General features: G+C 39.9%; 1 protein-coding gene across 1 annotated transcript in view; it reads right to left on the minus strand.

Moving 5' to 3' along the window:
* LOC134401622 (DGAT1/2-independent enzyme synthesizing storage lipids-like) overlaps positions 1–19,053 on the minus strand; it is a 51,018-nt gene extending 31,965 nt beyond the window's left edge. The window contains exons 1-5 of the mRNA XM_063130734.1: positions 18,814–19,053; positions 14,778–14,965; positions 13,155–13,485; positions 6,876–7,040; positions 4,628–4,821 (exon numbers count right to left, since the gene is read on the minus strand). Of these exons, the coding sequence (XP_062986804.1) occupies positions 4,628–4,821; positions 6,876–7,040; positions 13,155–13,482 (687 nt within the window). The 5' untranslated portion in view covers positions 13,483–13,485; positions 14,778–14,965; positions 18,814–19,053. The remainder of the gene's footprint in view (positions 1–4,627; positions 4,822–6,875; positions 7,041–13,154; positions 13,486–14,777; positions 14,966–18,813) is intronic.
* Positions 19,054–25,793: the final 6,740 nt, after the last annotated feature.

Genomic DNA, 25,793 nt, shown 5'->3' on the forward strand with positions numbered 1-25,793 from the left:
AAGGCACTCCGTGCCACTGAGGCCACCTGGGCTTCAAGTGACAGAGATGGTTCGAGGAGAACCCCTAAGCTATGGAACTGATTTGGATTGAGCAGCCCTGGCTTTCTGAGAAACAGACTCAGCCTGGTTGTCTCCAGATTTGTAGTCCAACACCTTTGGAGGGCACGAGGTTGGGGAAGGGCTGCTCTAAACAAAAAAAAAAGAGAAGAAGGTGGCCCTAAGTTCTTCGTCATCAGTTTTCCACAACCCCACAGTCACCTCTGCATATCCTATTCTCCATCCTGTCCTCATGGTTTATCTGCTTTTGGAGAATGAGAATTTCACTGGCACTTTCTGCCTCCTTAGGGAGGATGTGGCCTTAAGGCTTGTGGTGCTTGGTTGAAAACTGTAGAGCCTTAACATTGTTTTGTAAACCGTAGGTATTTTGTTTAAAGAATATTTATATTACGCCATCAGAATGGATGTTTAAGTCTACAGTCCAAAATAGAATAATGCTAACCAGCACACAACTGCTAGAATATTAAACGATATCAAAAGAACTGAGATAAATGAATATTTTATGTAATGTATTAATTATCAAGTGTAAAAATACAATAAGAGTTTACAGAAACTGAACAAGTTGTTTATAATAAATGGCATAAATAGTTTGCAAGAACTCACCGCTCCTGAAGATTTGTGTTTTCTGTCTGGATTGATTCAAGCCAATCCCTTTTTGGAGGACAAAAAAGTCTTTTTGAATCTGAGGAACATATTCAAGAAATCCTCCTCTTTCCCCACCCATAAGCATTGTGATGTTGTTGTGATATTCTGACTCTGATGAAGCATTTGCAAAACAGATGGGGAAAAAAAGCCAGAGGACTGTAATGGCTCAGTTATTGCAAACTATTTCTGCTCATTGCTCAATTATTGCAAACTACTCAGTCATCATTCAGTTTCTGTAAACAACTTGTTTAGTTTCTTGCAAACTATTTATGCTCAATTATAAACAACTTGTTCAGTTCTTGTAAATTATAATTGTATTCTTACACTTGATAATTAATATGTTACATAAAATGTTTGTTTACCTCAGTTCTTTTGATATCATTTAATATTCTAGCAGTTGTGTGCTGGTTAGCATTATTCCATTTTGGCAATTCCAACTGCTGCCTTCTGTATTGTTTTAAGTCTACAGTCCTACAATGCAATTGTGAAGAAAGAAAATCAACTTTATATACATTTGCTTTGGAATAAGACAAATATGAAAAACTAGGCTGAAAGAATTTCCCACACATTAGAAAACCACTGGACACAACTAGTCCAACAGGAAGAAGGCAGGATAGAAACCAGGTCATTGTCACACTGACTTTTCATCAACATAAATTCTAATCAAAACTATGGAGAAATCTTGGCCACCGCTAAGCTTAGTGCTGATTTACGCAATTGTGAACAACACTGAGGGCTATATAAAATGCTACACCAGCAGAGAAATTACAGGAGTTGGTGTTCTGCTAGCAATTGCACAACAGCTAGCAGAACAACTAAGCACAAAGAGTGAAACCTAGCTTAATGAAGATTTAACGCAGGAGTGAGGAACCTCTGGCTTCTGGGTTCCATGCTGCCAATGGAGGGTTGGGTCCCCTCCATGGGCCCTGCCCACACCACAGCCCTCCCCAATTCCCTCCCCTGGCTTGAAGGCTACTGGGGGCTTGGGGAAGAAGCGGGAAGTGGAACAGATACCCCTGAGGGAGTGGCGGCTGTGCACTTAGCTGGAGTTTGCAGGATTTTATTATTTATTTTATTTATTTATTTATTTATTACATTTTTATACCGCCCAATAGCCGAAGCTCTCTGGGCGGTTCACAAAAATTAAGGATCTCCTGCAAGGAACAAAGGAATGTGCTTCCCTTGTCCTTGTCCTCCCCTTCATTTGGGGATCAAATCTTATACCCTCTGGTAGTCATCTGGTGTGTGGTGGGGTGGGTGAGAGGTCATCTGCCCCCAACTTTATTTCCTCACCCCTGATGTAATGAATTGCACAAACTGTTTCACAAGGCATTGCACAACGGGCTGCTTGTGGAATGGCTTTCACAGGCAGAACCGAAGTACTAGATTTGACAATTGCGCAAGGATGAAAACTGGGTTTCTGCAAGGAATAGAAATTTTGCACTAGCACAATGACAATATATCACTTGGACATTTTCAACGTAACATGTAAGCTGTCCATGTGAAAAACACTGCTATCCAGAAGGACTTTAAGAAAGGACTTAAGAGGATTCTTCAGTGCAGTTTTAGAAAACAAAGAGAGAAGATTACAAAATAGGTGAATTCTACTTAAACATTTTCACAGAAAGCAAATATGAAAAGCAAGACTGATATATTGACTCACGACACAATAAGCCGAAGTTCTGAGCCTTGTTAGCGTTGGCGTGGCTTATCACGATGTCAACCCAGTTTGGGTTAGGTTTTTTTGCAAACAAGCCACCCTGAGAACACTTGGCTCATAGTATGGTTATTGAGGTTGGTTTGTCATGACATCCAAGCCACAAAAAAGCCCATCCCACTTTTTGCAATCTTGCCAGTGTTGCCTCCAGCCTTCCTCCTCCATCATGAATTATGTCCACCCCTCCATAGATGCTGAAATGGGACTTTGGGAGGACTGCCACCTTCTCCCCGCCATGCTTTGGGAAGTAGGCAAATGGATTCTTTTTATTTATTTATTTGTTTATTTCCCACATCTTTCACAAGTATGCAAGAGCATAGATCCACCACTATGAGTAAAGGCACCATGTCAATCTCCTTGTATGTTACAGCTGTCGAGGGAAGTACCAAAATGGAGTAGGTAACATGCAAGAAAATAGGCAAAGTGAGACGGCACATAGGCTAAACTGTCACACTTGAGAAAGACCAGGGGGGGAAATAATACTAAGAGAAATTCTGAACTCATCGTGCAATTTAGAAGCACCAAAAAAGAAAGAAAGAAAGAAAGAAAGAAAGAAAGAAAGAAAACAAAGGAACTGCTCCAAAAAGGAGCACCAAAGGGACAGGGGACACAATAACTCCCATTTGCCGAAGTCAGCCTCTTTATATTATTCTTCGAAATGACACTTGTCAGTGTCGTCTCCACTTTCAACACTACCCTGAATCCTGATGAAATTGAGAAATGGGAGTTATCGGCTCCTCCCCTACCAAACACGGCTCCTTTTCGTAGCACTTACTGTTGGAGTTAATGCACTACAGCAATTTTGTGCAAGTCTCCCTAACAGTTAAAAAAAACCCCATCCTTAGAAGGCAGCTGCACAGGATGGAGCAAATGGTGGCCCACTGGGGGATGCAGGTGTAAGTATGGCTGGCATGGGTGCCCCATTCGCTCTATCTGTGCATTCTTTTTAAAAAGCAGTCAGGGAGATTTGTGCAAAGCTGAAGGCTAGGCAGTAATGGAAGAGAGAGTTGTGCAAATCTCATCACAGAACAGTAAATGGAGCATATCCTCATGACTGCCCCACCCAATAGGATGCAGTAATTACACCAACCCACCCAATGGGGAACGGTGGGAGGAATAACTTGCATTTGTCAACTTCATCAGGAGTTGGGAAAGTGTTGAAAGTGTAGAGGACACTGACAAGTGTCAGTGCAAGGCATAATAGTAAGAGGCTGACATTGCCAAGTGGAAGTTATTGTTGTCGTTTCCCCCCCCCCCACCCACCCCCACACACACTTTTGATTCTCTTTTTTGGAGCAGTTTCTTGTATGTTACCTTCTCCACATTGGCACTTCCCTTGACAGCTGTAAGACGCAAGGAAATTGACAAGGCAGACTACACATAGAAGTCAGCTGGATCTGCGCTCTTGCAAATGACATGGGATTATTATATTATTAAGAAAATCCTATTTGCATACTTCAAAGCACTGAAAAACCTATTTTTTTTAAAAAAAAAAAAAAAGTTGCAAACAAATAAGTGCTCCGAAAAGCAGCAGCAATCAGAGCAGGGAGAGGAGGCTAGGAACATTCCCCACTTAGAGACAAAGATACAAGAGAGGTCACCATACAGAAGACACTGGGAAATGCACACAGAGAAAGGCTGGGGCTGGGGAGGCATGCCAAGCCACCGTGTGCCCGATTGTTCAGAATAACGTGGCTTGGCGAGTGAACAACCAAGCCACGGTGGCTTATTTTCCAGGGTGGCTTAGCGTCACGTGTGAACTGGCCCATGGAAAGATTTCTTTGTGCCTGGACCAGATAACACAAAATACCAAGACAGACATTTCTTTTTCAGTCCTCAGATTGTTTGAACTACTGTCTTGTGGAAGTGCCTGGAAGCAACCATCTCTAATACTTAGCCTTGTAAACCTGCATTTACTCAGATTGATCCAGATGTGCGCGCTCAAGAGTTAAGCCTGGGGGAGGGGGATTTTTCTTCGGTTTGATGTCCCAAAATTGCCAGGAAATGGATGGTTTTAGTTGCTACTAACATAGTGTTAAGTAGACAGTGCTTAGGAGACATTTTCTGAAAAGTAATTAAAGGTGCAATCCTATGTATGTTTAGATGGGAAAATGTCCTACAGTTTGCATAAGATTGTACCCTAAAACACTATCATTTTGCTTCAGTAGAGTCAGTATGCAGGGACCTTTATGCTCAGAGAACACTTACCACTCTTGCATCAATAGCCACCTGAGCAAATCCTTTGCGATTTCCCCACATAAGGTTATAATTTTCATTACTGAACAGTGCTTCCCGAACTCCTCCTGGTGAGATAGCCAACAAGTTCCCATTCTTCAAGGCTTTTTCACATTCCTCCTTTGAACCACGCAGAACACCAAAAACATCAAGTAATAATTTAAAACCTGAAAAAAGTAAGCAACATGTATTCATGCTGGGGTCCTGGTTTACTCAGATCCCAGTCAAACCAAATTTGAGGATTGGCAAAATGAAACAAAGTGCATCAAATTAACAGTTTATTGATTACACGCAGGTGTTAAATAGATTAAAATATTTACCTTAAAATATTTTATTTATTTATTTATTATTCCATTTATCTCTCGCCTTTTCCCCCCACTCCAAGGAACCCAAGGTGGCGTACATAATCCTCCTCCTCTCCATTTTATCCTCACAACAACAACCCTGTGAGGTAGGTTGGGCTGAGAGTCTGTGACTGGCTCAAAGTCACCCAGTGGGTTTCCATGGCCGAGTGGGGACAAGAACCCAGATCTCCCAGCTCCCAGTCCAACACTTCAGCCACTACGCCACACTGGCTCTCTTAAAAATAAACAAACAAAAAAAACTTAGACATAACTTTAAACAGCTAACTACTCACAAAACTTCTCTCGGTTGAGTGATGGGAGGTGTAAATTTTATAAACTGAATTTTTTTCCAGTGCTTTATTTTTCTGTGGCAAATGTTCCGTTTTGTAAGTTCATTAGTAACAATGAATGGATGCCAATTGCAAATACAATATTAGGCAAGCTTGTCAGTTTCAAAGTTGTAACTGATGTTTTTCAGGAAATTACCCCTTACAAGCATGTGAAAGAATACATATATGTCACTGAAATACATCCATGTCTCAGTGTGAAATAGAACTAGTACTTAGTGACAACTAAGGATGCCACAAACACCTGATTGGGTCCAGAAAAACTCCTGCATCTGGTTCCCTGAACCCAGTCAGGGGCTCCAGGCATGAGCGCAGATCCCAGCTTGAGCACTGTCGAGGTCCCAGCAAGTGCTCAGCACCCACCCGCACAGCTGCCATTGATTCAGTAAGGGAGTGATCAACCAATACAATAAAAGAATAAATTAGATTACTCTCTAGTGATTCTCCAATGCAAACTGAAAAATTTCCAGTGCAAATGACCTTAGGCAAATTAGTCTAATTTGATTAGGAAATTTTTCCTATTTATTTTTTCCTCGAAAACCCACAAAATTCTCTCTGGTAGAAACCATTACTGGAAAACACGTTTAGCCCTACCACCCAGCTCCAACAGCCAAATGCACTTGTGAAGATTCATGTCTTGTGTTTCACAGCATACATGGTATTCATTACTTAAACACACACACACAATTTCTAATTAACACCCTGAAAGAGATTAGCATTTCCAGTTTTAAGTATCCTGCAACGTTGGGAAGTATTCTATGTACTGTAGCTACTTAAGTCTTTTGGGTAAGAAATATGGGGCAGTATCCAATGGTTTCATTCTGCAAACTCAAACAGTGCTACTGGAGCTCTGCTGAACCTTTCCATTGTACAAACACCTGTACAAAAATCACTTTAGTTGGATTCTCCTCTTGTGCACTAATTCAGTACCTAGTTTTGGCTAGTGCAACATCATTTGGATACTGACTAAATTAGAGAGTTATGTGGGAAATTAGTCAGACTCTTTAATTAGTAAGTGGACTGAAGTAATTCGACAGACACATTAAATAGAAGTGGACTAAAGTGGTTGTTTCCTTTGTTTACATTAAATTACATTTAGTTCACTGGTGTCTTTATTTATTTATTTATTTATTACATTTCTATACCGCCCAATAGCCGGAGCTCTCTGGGCGGTCTTCCTAGCGAGTTGTTTGTTAAATTTAAAAAGCACACATTTCCTCCTGCAAATTGCTACAATTAGAAGAGGCATAATTCTTCCCTTTCCACATAATAGTTGGTGATATTCACAAGTGAAGATAAAACTCAAAAACCTTCCATAAGTCAGACCATAATAAAACAAGCCTAATTTAAGGCTTTCAATCCTGAAGCCACTACTTAAGAACTATCAAACAGTGATGATCTTTACAGAGTTGCAGAATAGCAACCCAAAATGCACACAGCACATTCACTGAATAAACAAAATAATTCCTATCTATAACCACAAGTTATGAGATTCCCCACTAAACAGACATCCCAATCAATGAATTTTACCTGGCAGTGAGAAGACAAAGTGATCAGCAACGACATGGAAGATTCTTTTCTTTCTAAGAAGAGTGACAGCCAACAAATAGTAAAAGTCTAAAGGAGTTGCTCCATGGTAAAAAACAATCAGAGCTGGTCCATCTGGTATTTTTTCTAGGCCATGTAACTCATATCCTGTTAAAAACAGAAAGTACCCAAGGTTAACGCATGATATCAAATTCACATTTCAAAAAAACTTTTCAAAAACATATTAGCATTGCAGAGCAAGTTGAGTACAACACACTAATCAACATGTACGGACAGAAGATCATTACTTTTTCTAGAGGACACATTTAACTTCATAACCTTGATTAATTCCTCAACATATTTACAGATATTTAAAGTAAATACAATGATCATTAAAGACCAGCTCCAAAGAAAACATTCATATTCTGCATAGGAATTATGGTGCTCTGTCAAAATTTCAATGGCTTCCGCCATTGTCAGATCATTGCTGCCATTTCACTACTAAACAGTCTTGTTCAATCTCTGCCTTGCCTTTGAGAAGCATTTGTTTTCTGATAGCAGACAACCAAAAACATATTTGATCATTCCAATACAAGTGAAATGAATACAAGTCATGAAAGTAAATGTATGCAAACGGATTCACTTTATCCCCCAAGAAGGGTTACGACACCATTCTACATTCAAAGGAATTCTTCTCTTGATAAAGAAACTGTCCAGTCTGACTCACTGACTACTTCCTGGATTCACCTTCCTCCTGACAACCTCTGCAAAGTGGGGGAAACAGCATTTTTGTGGGGGGGGGGAGGGTGTTGAGGGGAAGCAAGGAAGCAATAGTTGATTCTGTAACTTTTAAGATGGGAACCTAATTTGTTTGTTATATAACAGGATCAGAGCGGCAGTTAGAATGCTTCTTTATGTTTCTTTTGCAATAACTGATCTTGTTATATTTTACTAAGTAAATTGTTTTAGAAGTTCTCCATTTGCCCGGGATGAATAATGGTTATTATGTATATAATACTTTTTCATTTTCAATAATCCTTAGAATCACTTTGTAAAGTAGTCCATAGTTATTATCACCAGATTTCAGAGCCAGAGACGGTGCTTGCATAAAGCCATCTAACAAGGCAACATCAGAACTTTCCAACATACCACTTACCAACATAGCCTAAATAGAATTATACTTGACATCAAACAGATTTTTACGAACTGCCCAGACAGCTTCAGCTATTGGGTGAAATCAAAATCCAATAAATAAATAAGATAGGATGAAAAGCTCTATCTATGTAGCCAGACAGATACTTATAAACTCACGCCAACTCCTGACTGGTAAGTCATCCACATGTACAAGCAGCCTGGGTGCAAAGGAAGGAATGGAATTACCTAAAACAGATTCCAGAGTAAACTCAAACAGGTACAGGGTGTTTCAGATGGGAGGTTTTGTGACACATTTAATTCCATACAAGAACTGCAAGAATTCTAGTGCCAGTTTCTGAAAGCCTAAATTAACTGATGAGTTAATTGACAGCATAGCTGCTAGGTTGTATGTCTCTGCTTTGAATACTTCATGCTTTGATGCTACCATCCGTGGAGAAGCTGCTATCTGAAAGCACCTTTGATCTCACTTCTGTAAATAATAGTGCCACTGAAGAGTTGTCCTGAACATGGCAAGCATGTGAGATCATCCAAAATATTCTCTGGCTTTGGACAGCATTTAGCCTCTATTTCTTTCATCTTAATTCCTATGCAGGGAGTTTTGAGCTATAGCATGATGGAGATCTATGTGCAGCTGCATTAGATAAATTATCAAAGTGAATATACCCAAATGAAGTGAACTTGCAAGTTCAGCAAATCCGATATTTGTGAGTCTTGAGGATGACATAGTACAGAACCAACATTGCACAACTTCTGCACCTATTTATATATGTCAAGGTTTGGGGCGTGTGTGAGTGGAATCCAGATGACTAGTTACTGAAGCACTTCCAGTTTAATTTCTGATGGCTAGAGATTTGAAATATTAACACCATGACGGTCTGGCATCTACAAATATGATGCCTCTTAAAAACAGAATTCCGGCCTGTAGGAATATAGGGTGGCTTTTCTCACACCTGTAAATCATACTTTTCCATAGTTTAACATTTGGCTTTCAGTTATGTCTCACTTTTTCTGAATGTAATTACTGAAAAATGTCTTGCTGGTGTTTTTGTTTTATTAATCACTACGACTAAAATAAAGACATTATGGTATAATTTGTCAGTGAGAGAAAGCAAGAAAAGGAAAAGAAAAAATGGCTACATAAGATGGGGGAAACCACTCTCCTCCAAGTATGGAACCAGAAGGTGACAATTATTTGGGAAATTAATCCAAATTAATTCAGGAACAATGTTTGGATACAATAATGTGATTTGAAGGAAGTTGCTTTCCATATTTTACCTTCTTTTAAATAAATTTTGGCAAACTTGAAGAGAAAAAGACACATCCTGTCATATCTCAAGTGAAGACACTTAAAGCTTTTGGCAATTTTCCAAGACAGAAAAAAGAGGGAATTGTGGTGCAATTTGAAGAGCTACTTTGGAAAAACAACACCTGAAATACTTGTAGCATTTATTATAACGGATATGTATATTTTTCCTCAGGAGGCTACTAACAGCTGCGCGGGAAGTGGCATTTCAACCAGGGAAACTGCACGAGGGGATGGGTGGAGAATAGTTGTTATTGCTTTTACGCTTTTAAAAAGGTGCGCCACATGCACCTACTGGGAACTTGTTACAACAATAACCAGAACCACTCTGGAGCAGCCCTTATGAATCCTCACCTGTTCTCATGGAAGGTTTACTAACATTTTATGAACATCAGGCCCCAAAGAGGTCTAGTAAGGCCAAGGAAGCATAACTAGCATCACTTTCTCCAATAGTGAACTCAGGACTAAGCATAGCCAGCATTTTCCAGGTGCCACACAATACTGAGTGTCAGTTGGAAAGGAAACAGGAAAGCAGAGGACAGGGAGAGTGAATTGGCCTGGTTGAGCCTTTACATTGATGCCATTAAACTTGAAGTAAATTTTATCAAACTGAGCTGAAAATGTAATCTTTATGGTCCAGAAAAAACAAGTTTGGCAAAGGTCCACAAAACTGATGCTATTAAGTTGTACACAACTATCAACTCAGAGAAACATAAGAATATATTTTGTTTTTCTTCCTACAGACAATTATTGGTTCTGAAATAAGCTCTCAGTTTTGCACAAAACATATCAGGGCATGCATGCGAATAATTCTGTAATTTTCATCCCGAACTTTCTAAAGCCATTCTTCAAGAGATTTGTTAGGATTTCTCAGGTTACTTGCATAAGCATTTTGACTGTTATTAGCATGCTCTCCATTAGCTCTCTATTATTCTTATTTATACACCTCCTATAAACCTTTAGGAAAACAAGATGAGGTGTAAATAATAGCTTCTGATTTTCTTCATGCATAGTTTTTGCCACTTCTTTTTAGCAGTCACTTTGTTTTTATTTATTATTCAAATTTATATACCACTTTCCACAAAAGTATCAAAGCAGTGAACATAAAATCAATGGCATAAAACAAAACAATAAAAACACCACAATACAAATTAATCACTAATAAATAAAAATGCTCCAAATACATGGTTTTATATTGCATAATTATATTTACAATGACCACTGGTTAAAGCAAACTAACATATACTTCTACATGTATGTCATTGTAAACTACAACTTAACAGGGTTTTTAATGGGGTTAAGTGTTAAAAAGATTAAGTCTTCAATAATCATCCACCAAACTAGAGTTTATCACTTATTAGCATGCTTGGATAAACTTTCCAGCTTCTTACTTGAAAAATAGAGGGTCTGTGACACCTTAAAGATTAACAAATTTATAAATTTGTTGGGTCTTTAAGATGCCCCAAGACTCTTTGTTGCTTTGACAGAGTTACACATCTTTATTAAAGGTAGAAAGTGACAGATGCAGTTTGCTGATGCATATGAGAGTATGTATTTGCCAAAGTTATTGCTAGTTTGCACTATACTAGTGGACATCTTCAAAATCTCCAATTTTGGAAATATTTCCTAATTAAACTTTTCTGCATTTTTGATATGTATATTGTTTGCATGAATTAAATAATATGGGGTTTGCTACTTTTGCAATTCATTTGATGTCAAACCACAGTATGACTCTATTGATATGCGAAGCTAGGGGAAAATAGGTTTTGCAGTGTGGAGCTACTCATTTATGTGACACACAAGACAACAGATGGAAATTCTTTCTGAATATGTATTCATAGAGTATTCCAACTTTGGAAACTGTTTGTCCTTCCATAATTTATAATTTCACAAGCAATCAGAGCTTTCCTTTGTTTCGTTTTTTCCTCTGCAGAAGTGCTTGCTATCACTAGCACACATTATTAAAACAAGGAGAAGCAAGATATTCTAGCAAACACATCTGGAAAGACTTCGTTTTTTTCATTGTTGACTTTTCCTAATATTTCAATATTTTATTATAGAAAACATTACTTATTTTAGATAAACTAACTAACCCCACATCATTTGGATGCACATAATTGAAATAAATTGAAATATTCATTCAGACAGGTCATCTCTTTCAAAAACATACTACACCAGCTTGATACAGCTTGCTGGAATTTCTGTCAGAACCCAGCTCTGCCCATGCAATTCCATTAATTCTGTTGCATCCACAAGACTGCTCACCAGTGCAATAAGAAGCTACTGATTCCTAAAGCTACATCAGAAATGAGCCAAAACGTTCATTTCCAGAGTGAAAGAAGTCAGCAGAGGTCCTTTCTGAGAGCTTTGTTGACCTATCCCATTTTGGAAAGGAGTGTTTTGGTTCATTTCCAAATGCTTTAGTGTCTGCTGGGTTCCGTAGCACTAATGATGGGTCCAACTGGTACACAGGTAGCGTTGGTTAATTGTTCTACATGTCTGTAAAGGTAACATAAGAGAAACATGACCTACCAGACTGGGAAACGATAGTTAAGGTAGTCTGAAGCAGAGGAAAAGTAGGCAGAGTTGATTATGTGAAGTTTCTGTTTTTCTTTGAAACCTCACAGGAACGCCATGATTTCTGGCAGCTGAGAAGGAAGGAAGGAAGGAAGGAAGGAAGGAAGGAAGGAAGGAAGGAAGGAAACCACTGATGCATCCCCATCATTACCCATTCTTTAAGAATTCTCCCTGGGAAGAAGCATGCCTAGCCAATGACTATAAGAAACCTTGGAGTATCAAGCATGGTGAACATTCTGAATAATCCCTAGTTTTATCTGTCTGAGAACCTCACATTGCCTTCTTAGATTGGTGAAGATCTTGCCTAAATAGAAGAAATCACAATGTGTTTCTACTTTCTAGTGGGAAAAGAACTGAGCACAATTTAATCTCTCACACATAGCTTGGTAAGAGAGGGTGCAAAATCAGAATGAGAGTTTTCTAAGCTGCTTTTGGATTTTTCCTTTCACTTTTTCGTTTCTACAAGTCCATAGTCATGAGTCAAGAACAGACATCATACAGCTATTAGAGGCTGTAATTAGACTGCTTCTTCAAACAAAAACAAAAACACTTAACTTACCTGGATTCTAAAGTTGCAAATAGGTATAGGCAATTTGTAATTATGCCTTTCCTGGGCAGGCGTTCAAGTATGTGACTGCTGGCCACAACCTCTCACTTCTTTTGAAACTAATTTTCTAGATCCATTTTCATCTGACTTTAGGCCTTATTTTGATGTAGTTAGATCTGCTGTGTGGCCATTATTGGGTTTTATTTATTAGTTTTGTAACATGGTTGATTTTATGTTAACCCTAGGACATTTGTTGGTGGTGTTTATGATTTTTAATTTCTATTGTTAACTGCCAAAAGGGCACTGTCAATCAGACAGTGTATAAATATTATAAATAAAATATAGTTGGCAACAAACAACTTTAACAGAGCTCCCATGACTAAAATCTTGTTGTAGTCTGTCTCCCTCAAATACACAGAAGATACAAAGTACACCAACGAATTCCTCACATAGTTCAACCTGATTTTTTTTTTAAAAAATAATGCTTAGTTAATTAGTGTGGAAAGTTGGAAACTGAATTTTTTTTCAAAAAAGAAACTCTGAAATTGTACCAAAGGTGTTCTTTAAAAATGCAAGGGAAAATTATTCTGGGACTAAGCATCAACATATGCATTGATTTTACAAATGTGCATCCTTATTCTAAAGGATATGTTTGTTCAGATCACCTATGTATAGGAAGAGTATTTTAGAGGGCACTTACCATTCCATATTCTTCCATGAACATACCATACAGTTGACACCATTTGTCTTGCACCATCCCAGAAATCATTCAAATAAGCCTCTTTTAGGTCTGTCCGTCTCTTGTAAATATGAAGTATGATAACAGAAATGTAAAGGAGGAGGAAGGTTATTGTAGGAAGTATAAAAGCTACAAGTAGTGGCGTAAAGAGCCATGTGAGATAGACGACATAACTCAGATATTCCTCCAGGTATTCTATTCCAGTCCATCCTTCCAAAATGTAAAGCAAGCATGTGAAATAAGATGTAGATACCGGCTTCGCACCACAGGATTCATTTTGGCCTATCATATTCTGTTTAAAAAGAAAACAAGTCATATTATATCAAATTCTCTAAAGAATGTAACAACTGCATTGTCTATCATGTACAACTGGTTAGAGCTGTCAATTTGAGCTGTTAGTCATTTTTCAACAGATAAAGACAAGACCACCTAAAGTGCAATCCAATGCATGTTTAGAAAGAAAAAAGTCCTATAATGCCGAGACTTCAAATACTGGGAGTTGTAGGATTTTTTTTCTGTCTAAACATGCAAAGGATTGTATCCTTAAGGCATCAAATAATTGGAACATGGATTGCAAACATTTTCTAGCTTTTTATAGCATCAAGTTTTGAGAACGCCAAACCTGTCATACCTGCTTACCCAGTGCTTTTGGAAGCATAACACACAATATATGCCAATAGATTCTAATCGTACATGCGGTACATGCGACTGAGCAGCAGTAAGAAACAGGTTCCCACAAATGTGTTTTATGCAAATCTTTCCCCTGTCCCCTTGATCTAATGTTGTGTCTCAGGGTCAGCCTCTGCTTGTACTGCACTGATAAAAGCAGTTGCACAGGACTGGGTGGTGAGACACAAAATCTGTTCTCTAAAAGGTAGATATGTTGCAAAGTAACTTTTATCTGACCACATTTGAAACAGAAGACAACTGAAAGCTTTAAAACAGGACCATTAACATTCATTTTCTTGTTATAACTAAAGTAGGGAAAGTAAGTGGGCAAAAGTGAAACCAAAACTTCCACCTAAACTCCCTAATGCATGAACCATTTAATGGAGTTTTAAGGAGATATTTCTCCTTCCATATGTGGGTTTGAATGAAAGGGTGCTGCTTATTCCAGGATTCAGACATAACTGGTTTTCCCAGGTGTCACAGTCATCATCCTATATTTTGTCCAACAGAGGCTTATTGGGATACTTGCCCTAGATTTGTGGATCTCACTGACATGGGACCAATCACTTCCTTTGGATGTCAGTAAATTATACTCTACAAAAGTGCTCCAATGAACCAATAGCTCTTATCAGATTTCAACCTTCAGTAACAGAACACTCCCAAAGCAGCAGTGAATGTTATGCAAAACAGGTAATCCCTTCAAACCCAAGCGCCACTACTTGGGTTCGGGCGGGGTGCTATCAGTATGCTGATGACACCAAAATATATTTCTCTATGCCTTCGACAACAGCGTCAGCTAAGGACAGTGTGTCTCCTCTGAATGAATGCTTGGAGGCGGTAATGGGCTGGATGAGGAAAAACAAACTGAAGCTGAATCCAGACAAGATGGAGGTGCTTGCTGTCAAAGGCCATTACCTGGGTTTGGAGGTGTGTCAACCAGTTCTGGATGGGGTTACACTCCTCCTGAAAGACTGTGTTCGGAGGCTGGGGTGCTTCTGGATCCGTCGCTCCAAATGACAGCCCAGGTAGATGTGACGGCCAGGAGTGCCTACTATCAGCTTTGGCTGATACGCCAGCTGTGCCTCTTCTTAGAGTTGGAAGACCTAAAGACAGTAGTGCATACACTGGTAACTTCGAGGCTCGACTTCTGCAATGTGCTCCACATAGGGCTCCCTTTGTGCCTAGTCCGGAAACTTCAACTAGTTCAAAATATGGCAGCTAGGCTGGTCACTGGTACACCTAGGGGTGACCATATTACACCAGTTTTAAAATCTCTTCACTGGCTGCCAATTAGTTTCCGGGCGAAGTATAAAATGTTAGTTATCACCTTTAAAGCCCTACATGATTTGGGTCCAGGCTACCTGCGGGATCGCCTTCTCCCGTACAATCCGCCCCACACACTCAGGTCCTTTTGGAAAAAATAATAGTACCAAAATTAATGAAATTGTATAATGGGATAATAGAAGGAGATAAGATACCACCATCATGGGAACAATCATTAATTATATTAATTCCAAAGCCGGATAAGGACTTAACAGTCCCAGATTCCTACAGACCTATTTCATTAATAAATCAAGATGCAAAAAATTTATCAGCTATAATGGCGAAGCGAATGAACACATTTATAGGTAATTATATTGGAAAGGATCAGTGTGGCTTTGTAGGGGGAAGACAAATGCATAATCTGGTTGGAAGAGTTCTAAGTCTAACACAGGAGATAAAAAAGAGAAAGATAAAAGCAGGAATAATAGCTTTAGACATATTCAAAGCGTTTGATTGTACTAAAGATAATAGAAAAGATGGGATTTGAGGAAAGATTTAAAGGTCTAATAGAACAATTATATTGACAAAATTCAGCTTCAGTAGTTGTAAATGATGGAATTACAGAAAATATACAACTTGCCCAAGGAACAAGACAAGGTTGCCCGCTTTTACCGGTCTTATTTGTACTAGTTATAAAACTATTGGCGAACGTGATAAGGGAGGATGACGATATTGAGGGAGCAGGCTGGAATGAGGAAATAAAAATAAAAATGTTTGCAGATGATACAGTATTGACAATAAAAAATCCATTAGAGAAAATGGATAGAATAAAACATCATCTGAGGGAGTTTGAGGAAGTGACGGGATTAAGAATAAATTGGACAAAATCAGAGATGATGTTTAATTATAGTAAAAAGGAGGAGAGAGATTGGGAGAAATAATAAAGAAATAATAAAATATTTGGGAATTAAGCTTACTAAGAATTTAGAAGATTTAGAAAAGGAAAATTTAAATAGTTTGAAAAAAGAAGTTATGAGCAAACTAGAAAAATATAAAAGGATAAATTTATGTTTGTTTGGAAGAATAGCCCTAATAAAAATGAGGATTTTACCAAAGGTAAATTTCTTATTTAGAATGATGCCAATAAGAATATCAGAAAAAGAATTAAAAAGTTGGCAAAGCATAGTAAATAATTTTTGTAATGGTGATAGAAAAGCGAGAATAAAAAAGGTGGTATGTAACGCAAAAAAAAGGAGGGCTAGGGCTCCCAAACTTAAAATTATATTATGTAGCTAATAGGTTGAGACATGTAGTTGAAAGTATGATAGGATTAGGAGATTTAAATTGGTTGGAGGATAGAGAGAGGATACAGATTGGAAATTAGAAAATATATTTTTTAGAGATTATGCAAAGAAATGGGGGTAAGAAATAGAGAACACCCTTTTAAAAAATCACTGGGAAATATGGCAAGCATACAAAAAGGACTTACTTCCGAGTATTTCCCCAATATCACCAGTGATAATGATGCGGAACTTTCTGGGAAATTTAAAAGAAAAGTTGGGGAAAAGTTTAATAGAGAGAAAGGTAATGAAGTTAAAAGATTGGCTAGAAGAGATGAGAACTCGAGAAGAATTAAAGGAGAGATTAAAAGAGGGAAATTTAACGTGGTTAAATTATCTTCAATTAGAACAATGGACGAAGAAATGGTTAAAGGATAATGAAGAGTGTAGAGTGATTATGAAATTTGAGGAGCTGATCTTAAAAAAAGAAACTGAGAAAAGGGAAAATAAATTAATAAAAGGGTTAACGAGTGAAATATATAGAATATTAGTGGAAAAGGGGGAGACGGAAAGTGTAGGCAAGGTGGTTTGGGAAACTGATTTGAAGGAACAAATAGGGCAACAGAGTTGGGAAGGGATATGGAAACAGAGTGTTGAGAAATATGTCTGTGAGGATAAAAGAAAATTATTAAAAGATTGTATGAAGGTGGTACCTAACCCCGGTAAGATTAAATAAAATAAATAAGATGAACTCAGCAAGCTGCTGGAGAGGTTGTCAAAAGAAAGGAAAGTATTTACATATGTGGTGGGAATGCGAATTTGTACAAAAATTATGGGAAATGGTGTTTAATGAGATAAAATAAATTTTAGGAATGGAGATTGAAGAGACACCTATAGTGGCATTGTTATCATTATATGGAGAACTGAATTGTAATAAAGAGACAAAAGAATTGATAACAAATTTGTTAACAGCAGCAAGATTAATGATATCTAGGAACTGGAAGGTTCAAGGGGATTATCATATAGAAGATTGTTATAAAGAAATATGGGATATTGCTATTAACGATAAATTAACATGTAATATGCGGCAGGGTCTTGCTATTTACTGTTTTACTCTGTACAGCACCATGTACATTGATGGTGCTATATAAATAAATAAATAAATAATAATAATAATAATAATAATAATAATGATAAAAACGAATGAATTTGAGGGAATATGGAAACAGTTTCTAGAATTTGTTTTATCAAAGGGGAGAGGGAAAACACCTCCTGAGGAAGCAATGAGATTTTGGAAACATGAATAAAATCCCGTGGTTGCGGGGAGCACTTTTATGTTAAGTATGATTATGTTATTAGAATTAAGTTAGAATATATGTTATCAATGTTTATTTTATATTATTGTGTATTATGTAGTATTGTTTATTTGTATTGATTTCTATTGATTGTATTGATGTTGAAGTATTAATTTTTATTTTTATTTTTTTAAAGAAGGTCCTTTTGGAAGAATTTACTCCAGCGAACAAAAGCAAGGCTGACAACTATTACTCAGAGGACCTTTTCTTCTGCCTCTCCCAGTTTGTGGAATGGCTTGCCGGGAGAGAATCGTCAACTTAACAGTCTTCCAGAATTTAAGAAAGCCATAAAGACTGATCTCTAGTTGAATTTTAAGATGCCTTTTTTTAATAATGAGCTGCTTTTAATAATGTATTAGTTTTAAACGTTTTCATTAGTTATATATATTTTATGGTGTTTTCATTTGTGTTGTGCCCCGCCAAGATCCAGAGGGAGAGGCGGGTAACAAATAAATGTATTATTAATTATTATTATTATTATTTAAAAAGTATGGAAGGTCACACACAACTCCCCAGCGCACATGCAACAGCCCAAGGAGTCACTTATAAAAGCTATAGCACAACTGAGGTGCTGTGCCATAAATCAGAACGTTCCCATTTCGAAAGTTGACTCATAGCAAACAGAAACACACTCAACCCCATACCTGCAAGATGGGTAGAACAATAATACTGAACAATATTACAGAGCACAATCAGCCCCATATCTGCAATATGGGGGGGGGGGGGAGAGAGAGAGAGAGAGAGAGAGAGAGAGAGAGAGAGAGAGAGAGGATGTGGAAGGCTAAGCTGAAAAAGAACCCATAAAGGCACAACCCTATGCAAGTTTAGCCGAAAACAAAATCCTACAACTCCCAGCATCCCCGGGACAGCATAGGATGCTGGGAATTTGAGGACTTAGTTCTGTCTACTGTAAACATGCATAAGACTGAACCCTACGTTAATTTTCTCTCTCTCCCGCCCCCGGTCACAGACCATTATCAGCAAACGGGAGGGGGGGTATGAGAAAGTTGAGAAGAAGAGACAATAAGACCGATGAGCCCCGTCTCGACTCACCCGGCTTGTCTCGGAGAAAGAGCTGGTAGCAGCTGCTGCGACAGCGGCACTTCACTCGTCCACAGCGGTAAGGCTTTTATTGAATTCCAAGAAGGGCGGTATTGAGCGCGGCTGCCTTTAAAGATACTGCAGCAAGTGCTGGTATCACCTAGTACCACACAGAGGAGACACGAGTGGGAGAAAGATATCCTCCCAATTCCTAGAACTGCAGCTCCACCCGGACCCATTAGGTAGGCTGACTGATTCCCTACACATACTACTGAGCGCTGCTTCCGGTGTTGTATACTTATCGTAGAGAGAAGGCAAGTAGAATGAACCATTACGCTGTCAGGGTAGATTTCCGGGTCCACACCGGTTTATTTGAAACCTCTCCGCAGCCTACCCACCTGCTGGCAGCAGTGACAGCTATTTTGGGCACCAGCGTGTTCATTCTGAACCGTAAGCTAACCGAGCTTTTGTAGAATTTGGGGCTTGTTGTTGTTGTTATTAGGCTCAGATAGCCATGTAATGCAGTTCACTATTAATATTGTTTTTCAACTACCCTGAGGTTTCCAGGGTGGTTTACAACAAACCTATAATGTAGTCCAGTGTTCGTACACTCCTAGCATAGTTTGAAGGTTGGGATGAGTCTGAGAGGGTAGAACATAACAATCCTGCAATGCAGTCCAGTGCTAATATTCCTATATTGCAGATTGGGGGAGCGGGGAGTCTTATGACCATCCTACAAGTAGTCCACTATTCATTTTGTAGATTAGAAGTGGGGCTGAGGATAGATTGGGATTCCAACCAAAAACCTCTCGTGCAAAATACTTCTAGTTTACAACAAAGATTAGTCTAGTGATTTTGCGTGCTTAGACCCCACCCAGCCCAAATCCAGTGCTTAGTTGCAGAAACCTTGTGGTTCATTTAAATGTATGCAGCCACGTACTTTTAAATGTTTAAACCTAAAACATGGCAGTTTCTCAAATAAAATAAGATCAAAGTTTGGAAGAGCCAAAAACGTAGGCGTTTACTGCTATCTGCGGTTATTGTTTTTGGGAGGCGGGAGACACGTTATTGTCCAGTTACAGCAAAATCCTGGATGCCTTCATTAACTTCTACAGATGGGACCTATTGTGTGGAGAACTCCTATCCGAGGTTCTAACTATCCGGTCTTTCTCCTTTTTTTAAGGATACTTCGTTCCATTCCCCCACTCCCACCTTCACTTCATACAAAAAGAAGCGTTAGCCAAAATAATAATAATAATAAATCCACATTCGAACAATACCCTTTTTTAGGCCAACTCAATGGTCACAAAATACTGTGCAAGCTTTCGAGTTCTCTAGAACTCTTCATCAGGCAAGAGGTTAAACAAAGCAGACACTCAGCGTTCTGTAGACACTTCAACATGCTCAGTCCTTCTCATTGGGCTGTGCTGGGGTCCTTTCCTTATCCTCGGTCCCCCCCCCCCCCAAGGACTTTCGTACATCCGCAAATATTGGTTTTGGGGCTTATGACTAAAGAGATTCTCACTTTCACCCCGAGGAGGGGAAGGGAAAGGACTACGGAAACAGGAAGTTTGGGCAGCTTGTCACTCTATTTTTCTGACTCTATGGAATTCAGAGAACATAAAGCAATGCTTTTGCGCATGCCCACTATGTCCCACCGAAGCCTCTCCATTAGTAAGGGAGCAACTCTATACAAGCTAAGACAGAAAAAAAGCCCTACAATTCCCAGCAGGCCCCAGTAAGCATGGTTACCTAGAGAGATGTTGGAGATTGTAGGTTTTTCTCTCTGTGTACAAACGTGGAAAGGATTGTGCCTTGAGAGGTTTTAAGAAGTGCATAAATCGCAGCTGAAGAAATTTGAAAGTATATTATGGAATGCTGCTAGATTTATGTTTTACGTTGCTGCGCTTTTATAATGATTGTTTTATTTTATATTTTAGGGGGGGGGCTTTCCTATTTTATTTACGTATTTTTGTGATAAGCTTGGTACATCTCTTTGAGAATAAAATGCCTTCGGTGAAATATATATCATAGCGATATAGGTAGAACGGGATGAAAATGTAATTTAGTAGACCCATCCCGGTTCGAGATAGCAGCTCCTACTCAAATTTGGGTTTACACACACTTTCTTCCGTGTATTGCCCGAGATTGTGCAGTTCAAAAGTCCCCATGATGTTGAGCTGCGAATGCAGCAAGAATTAGCAAGGAAGCATTTGGCTTAACCCTGAACTGATGCATATTTGCTTTGAAATAGGTTCTGCTAATGGACTTGCTCCAAGAAAGGGTGCTTAGGATTGCAGACTTTCTTTTGACATAGCAGATAGTAGTTGTAAAAACAAAATAGGTGCCCTAATTTTCATAGACATTTTATTTTTAATAGCAGAAACTGGATGATGCTATGTTGATTTTAAAATTATTTTTTAATTCTCTTTTGCTGCAATTTTTCATGCATTTGTTTTCTTTCTAGAGTATATATAGATTTTGTTATTCTTATGGCCACTTAACTTAAATGTATTGTTGAAAATCCTAGATTTACATTTGAGTATTTATCTGCTGATTATTATTATTATTATTTATTTATATAGCACCATCAATGTACATGGTGCTGTACAGATAACACAATCACTCAATCAATCAATCTTTATTTACAGTCAACAGACCATTGTTATAGCATATAGTTACACAGTCATTAATAAAAAGACATGATGGTAAAAGAAAAGGATACAAAATCTGTAAAAATGCTAATCAGTAGGTTTAAAATAATGATCAGACATCCAAGAGAATAATGAGAATAGTCAGATTAAAAAATGTGGTCACTTTCTCAGTAATTACAGGGAAACATGGGAGTGTTTCCCTGTGTTAAAGGTGATCAGTGAATAGAGCATTCCACCATGTTACCCTGTAAATTGGGGGGTGGGTCATTCTAGCGTTCATAAAATGGAAAATGTTTCACCAATCTTTCTGAAAATACGACCTGCCAGAAAGAAATGCTGGTTTTACATACCCTGGCAATTTCAAGAAGATTGGTGAAATATTGAGGGGGGTGGGGTGTCAGTTGAAAGGACGAAAGTAAAAAAATCCTCTCTGACTCAAAAGTGAAACTGAAAACTAGGGTTGGCGACCATTTTTTTGCGCACGAAAAGCTCCGAATTGGGACCCTTACCCTCCAATCCATTGGTGGGATCGTGTTCCCCAGTCCTCGTTGATGGAATGGCCTTTCTTTTTTTAAAATTTGCTTCCGTTGAGTTTTAATAATAATAAAAAATGCCCCATTAAAGTCAATGGAGGCCTCATAGCACATCGCATGCGCAGTAGCGTCACACTCCCCCCGTCTCTCCTGTCTTGAGGGCTATCGGGGGTAGGAGCCAGCCCAGGGGCTCGCTGCCCAGTCCAGCACGCACCAAATGTGGCCGCTACTGCTGCCCCTCCTTCCCTGTCAGCGCGACCCGGCAGTTGCCCCAAGATGGCAGTGCAGGCCTCGCAGCAGCAGCAGCAGCCTAGAAACACCTGAGAAGCCCCAGCGGGCTGGGGAGTGGAAGGGGGAGCCAGGCGGCAGCGGAGCAGCAGGACCAGAGGCAGAGCCAGAGCCAGAGCAGCAGCAACCCAACAACGACCAGAGCGGGCGGCAGGAGCAACAGGGCCGGAGCACCAGCAACAACCCAACAACAATAATGTCAACAAGAGTGGCTGCCCCGCCTCCTCGTGGCTGCTCTCCCGGGGAACAGGCACCCATGCAGGCCCTCGGCATGAGGGAGAGAGATCGGCGTGCCACGAGTTCTCCAGGGTCAACCTGTGCTAGGGTGACCATATTTGGGAAACCAAAAAAGAGGACACCTAGTGTGTGTGTGGGGAATAGCTTTCTGAGTCCTGCAGAAAGTACGTTATTCCCCCACCACCTTAAAGAACCCGATTGGAGTGGAGCAGGGGAAAGGATTTCATTCTGCACCACCACCATCCACTCCAATTGGGGCCTTTTCTATAATGTCCACAAATGACCCACTTTCCCCTTTAAAACCTCAATTGGAGCTCGGGGTGGGGGAATGATGTGCCTCAAGAAAGCATGTCATTCCCTTCTGCCATGCTAATGGCAGCCTTAAAGGGGAAGGTGTGTCATTCCAGGACATTATTGAAAATTATAGAAAATCCCCCCCGACACCATGGAAAAAACAAAAACCAGGACAAATCCGGGGAAATCCTGACAGTTGGTCACCCTAACCTGTGCTTACTTTAAAGAAAGTTCTCCTCCAGTGAGTGCCTGGATCCAGCTCACCTCCTGGCCCTTCTCCTGTTTGGAAGGGAAAAATCCTACAGCTCCCAGCATCTCCAAGCCTTAGACTGATCTAGCAGCTCTTTGGGAGTTGTAGGGTTTTTCCCCCTTGCCGAGCAAACCTGCTGCTGCTGCTTGTTGTTGTTGTTGCTGCCGCCTCCTGCAAGCCTGGGGCTGCAATCCTGGGCGTGCTTCTCTGGAAAAAAGCCTCATACAGACCTGCACAGGATTGCCCTGTTAAAAGCGTGGGGGGGGGGGGAGACTGCTTAGGCTTTGTGCTGATTTGAAAACTGGATTCTAGGTGTATTGCAGATTAGATCCTGGCTTCTCATGTTTTGGACTACAATTCCCATAAGCCCTCACCAACATAGCCAATGAGTTGTAGTCCAAAATATATATTGAGGGCACTGAGGGTAAAATCCAAGGTAAGCCCTACTTAGAGTAGACCCATTGAAATGAATGGAACTTAACTTAGTCAAACTTACATAAGTCTCATTCATGTCAATGGGTCTGCACTACATAGGACTCATGTGGGATTCTACCTTCTGTTGCCTACCACACTTAGAATCAGAATAGCAGAGTTGGAAGGGCCCTACAAGGCCATCGAGTCCAACCCCCTGCTCAATGCAGGAATCCACCCTACAGCATACTTGACAGATGGTTGTCCAGCTGCCTCTTGAATGCTTCTAGTGTGGGAGAGCCCACAACCTCCCTAGGTAATTGGTTCCATTGTCATACTGCTCTAACAGTCAGGAAGTTTTTCCTGATGTCCAGCTCGAATCTGACTTCCTGTAACTTGAGCCCGTTATTCCATGTCCTGCACTCTGGGAGGATCGAGAAAAGATCCTGGCCCTCCTCTGTGTGACAACCTTTTAAGTATTTGAAGAGTGCTATCATGTCTCCCCTCCATCTTCTCTTCTCCAGGCTAAACATGCCCAGTTCTTTCAGTCTCTCTTCATAGGGCTTTGTTTCTAGACCCCTGATCATCCTGGTTGCCTCCTCTGTCTGCGTCCTTCTTGAAGTGTGGTGCCCAGAACTGGACACAATACTCTAGATGAGGTCTAACTAGGGCCGAATAGAGAGGAACCAGTACCTCACTTGATTTGGAAACTATACTTTTATTAATGCAGCTCAAAATAGCATTTGCTTTTTTGCAGCCATATTGCACTGTTTATTTAGAGTATTATTTTTTTTATCCCGCACCTCAGCCAAAAAGCTCTCGGAGCGGCTTACAATGTATCAATAAAGAAGACAGTCCCTACCCTCAGGCTTACATTCTAAAAAAAGACATGACACACAAGGAAAAGTGTATGGGGAGGGAAGAGGGAAAAAATAAAAAGAAATTAAGGAGACTGCTTAGGCTGGTGGGAAGGCCCTGCTCCATCCTCTCATCTCCCAAAGGAGGGGCAAACCAACTGCTCCTTCTTCCCCACAAGGTGAAGATGTTAGCCCGGGGGGGTGGGGTACAACTGAAGCAGGCTCTGATGGCTCATATTCAGCTTGTGATCTACAACAATTCCAAGTATCCCCCATCTTGCAACAGTTCATTTGGTTTCTTTTTCCTAGGTGTAGAACTTAGCATTTATCCCTATTAAATTTCATTCTGTTGTTTTCAGCCGAGCGCTGCAGCCTATCAAGTTCACTTTTAACTCTGATTCTGTGTTCCAGGGTATTAGCTATCCCACCCAATTTTGGCTTAGCCTACCTCACAGGTTTGTTGGAGGGGGGTGGCTAGGAAGGGGAGATGTTATTTCTGCCCTGAGCTCCTGGGAAGGAACAGAAGTACCATAGATGCCTTATGCCAGGACAGATGATTTCATCACCTATTCCACTATTATGTTTTCTATTAGGTTGCCTTCTTTCCAGCAGGCTATCCCAAAGCACACCCAAGTCATATGTAATATGCACATTTGATTTTTAAAAGATTTAGAAAGTAATGCTTCCAAAAACTGCATTAGCCTTCTATGCTGCAACATTACACTATTGGCTAGGGGTGTGCTCCGCTCCGATTAGATCGGAGAGTCAGAAGCGAATTGGCCTGCTCCGCCTTGCCCAGAGGCGGAGTAGAAGCGGACCGTGGACCCTTAGAAGCGAAGCGAAGAGAAGCGCCCATAGGCGGAGCGCTTCTCTTTCCGCGGAGCACTCCGATCGCCATTTTGAAAAATTTCGCCCATAGGATTGCATTGTGGAAAAGAATCGGGGATAACTGTGTTGTTTTTTAAGCTATCTTTCTGAAACTTCTTGTGCTTAGAGAGTCGTGGCTGGGGGTCATTTTGAGCCTACTCTCAGCTCTCTGCGTGGTGCGGTTCACTTGCTATAAATTTTGGGAAAATCAGGTAAAAAAACCGGGACAGCAGGTAAACCGGCGTGTGTTTTTTTTTGGTTTTTTTCGTAGCGATGACAGGCACATTCAACTCCCAATCCTGATGAGAATTGATCACCTCATGAAGCATCCTCCAATCCCAGCGTTGGAGGGGGGGGACTAAGGCAGAGCCACCCTGAGAGCTTTCAGCTTTCAGCATCTTTGTGGGTTGTCATTCGTGGGGAGATTAGTTAGTTAGGTGCTGCTGCTGTGTTTGTTGGAGGAAATAGATTAGTATTTAGTGTGTGTGTGTTTGTTTGCTTCTTTCTTACTTTTTGCTTAGTTTGCTCTGTGTTTTTGCTTACTTTGATTTAATATAAACTTTATTTTTAAATTTTGGAGTGGTTAGTTGGTTGGTTCCCC

The sequence above is a fragment of the Elgaria multicarinata genome, chromosome 7 (genome assembly GCF_023053635.1).
Source record: "Elgaria multicarinata webbii isolate HBS135686 ecotype San Diego chromosome 7, rElgMul1.1.pri, whole genome shotgun sequence".
Taxonomy (NCBI): domain Eukaryota; kingdom Metazoa; phylum Chordata; class Lepidosauria; order Squamata; family Anguidae; genus Elgaria; species Elgaria multicarinata.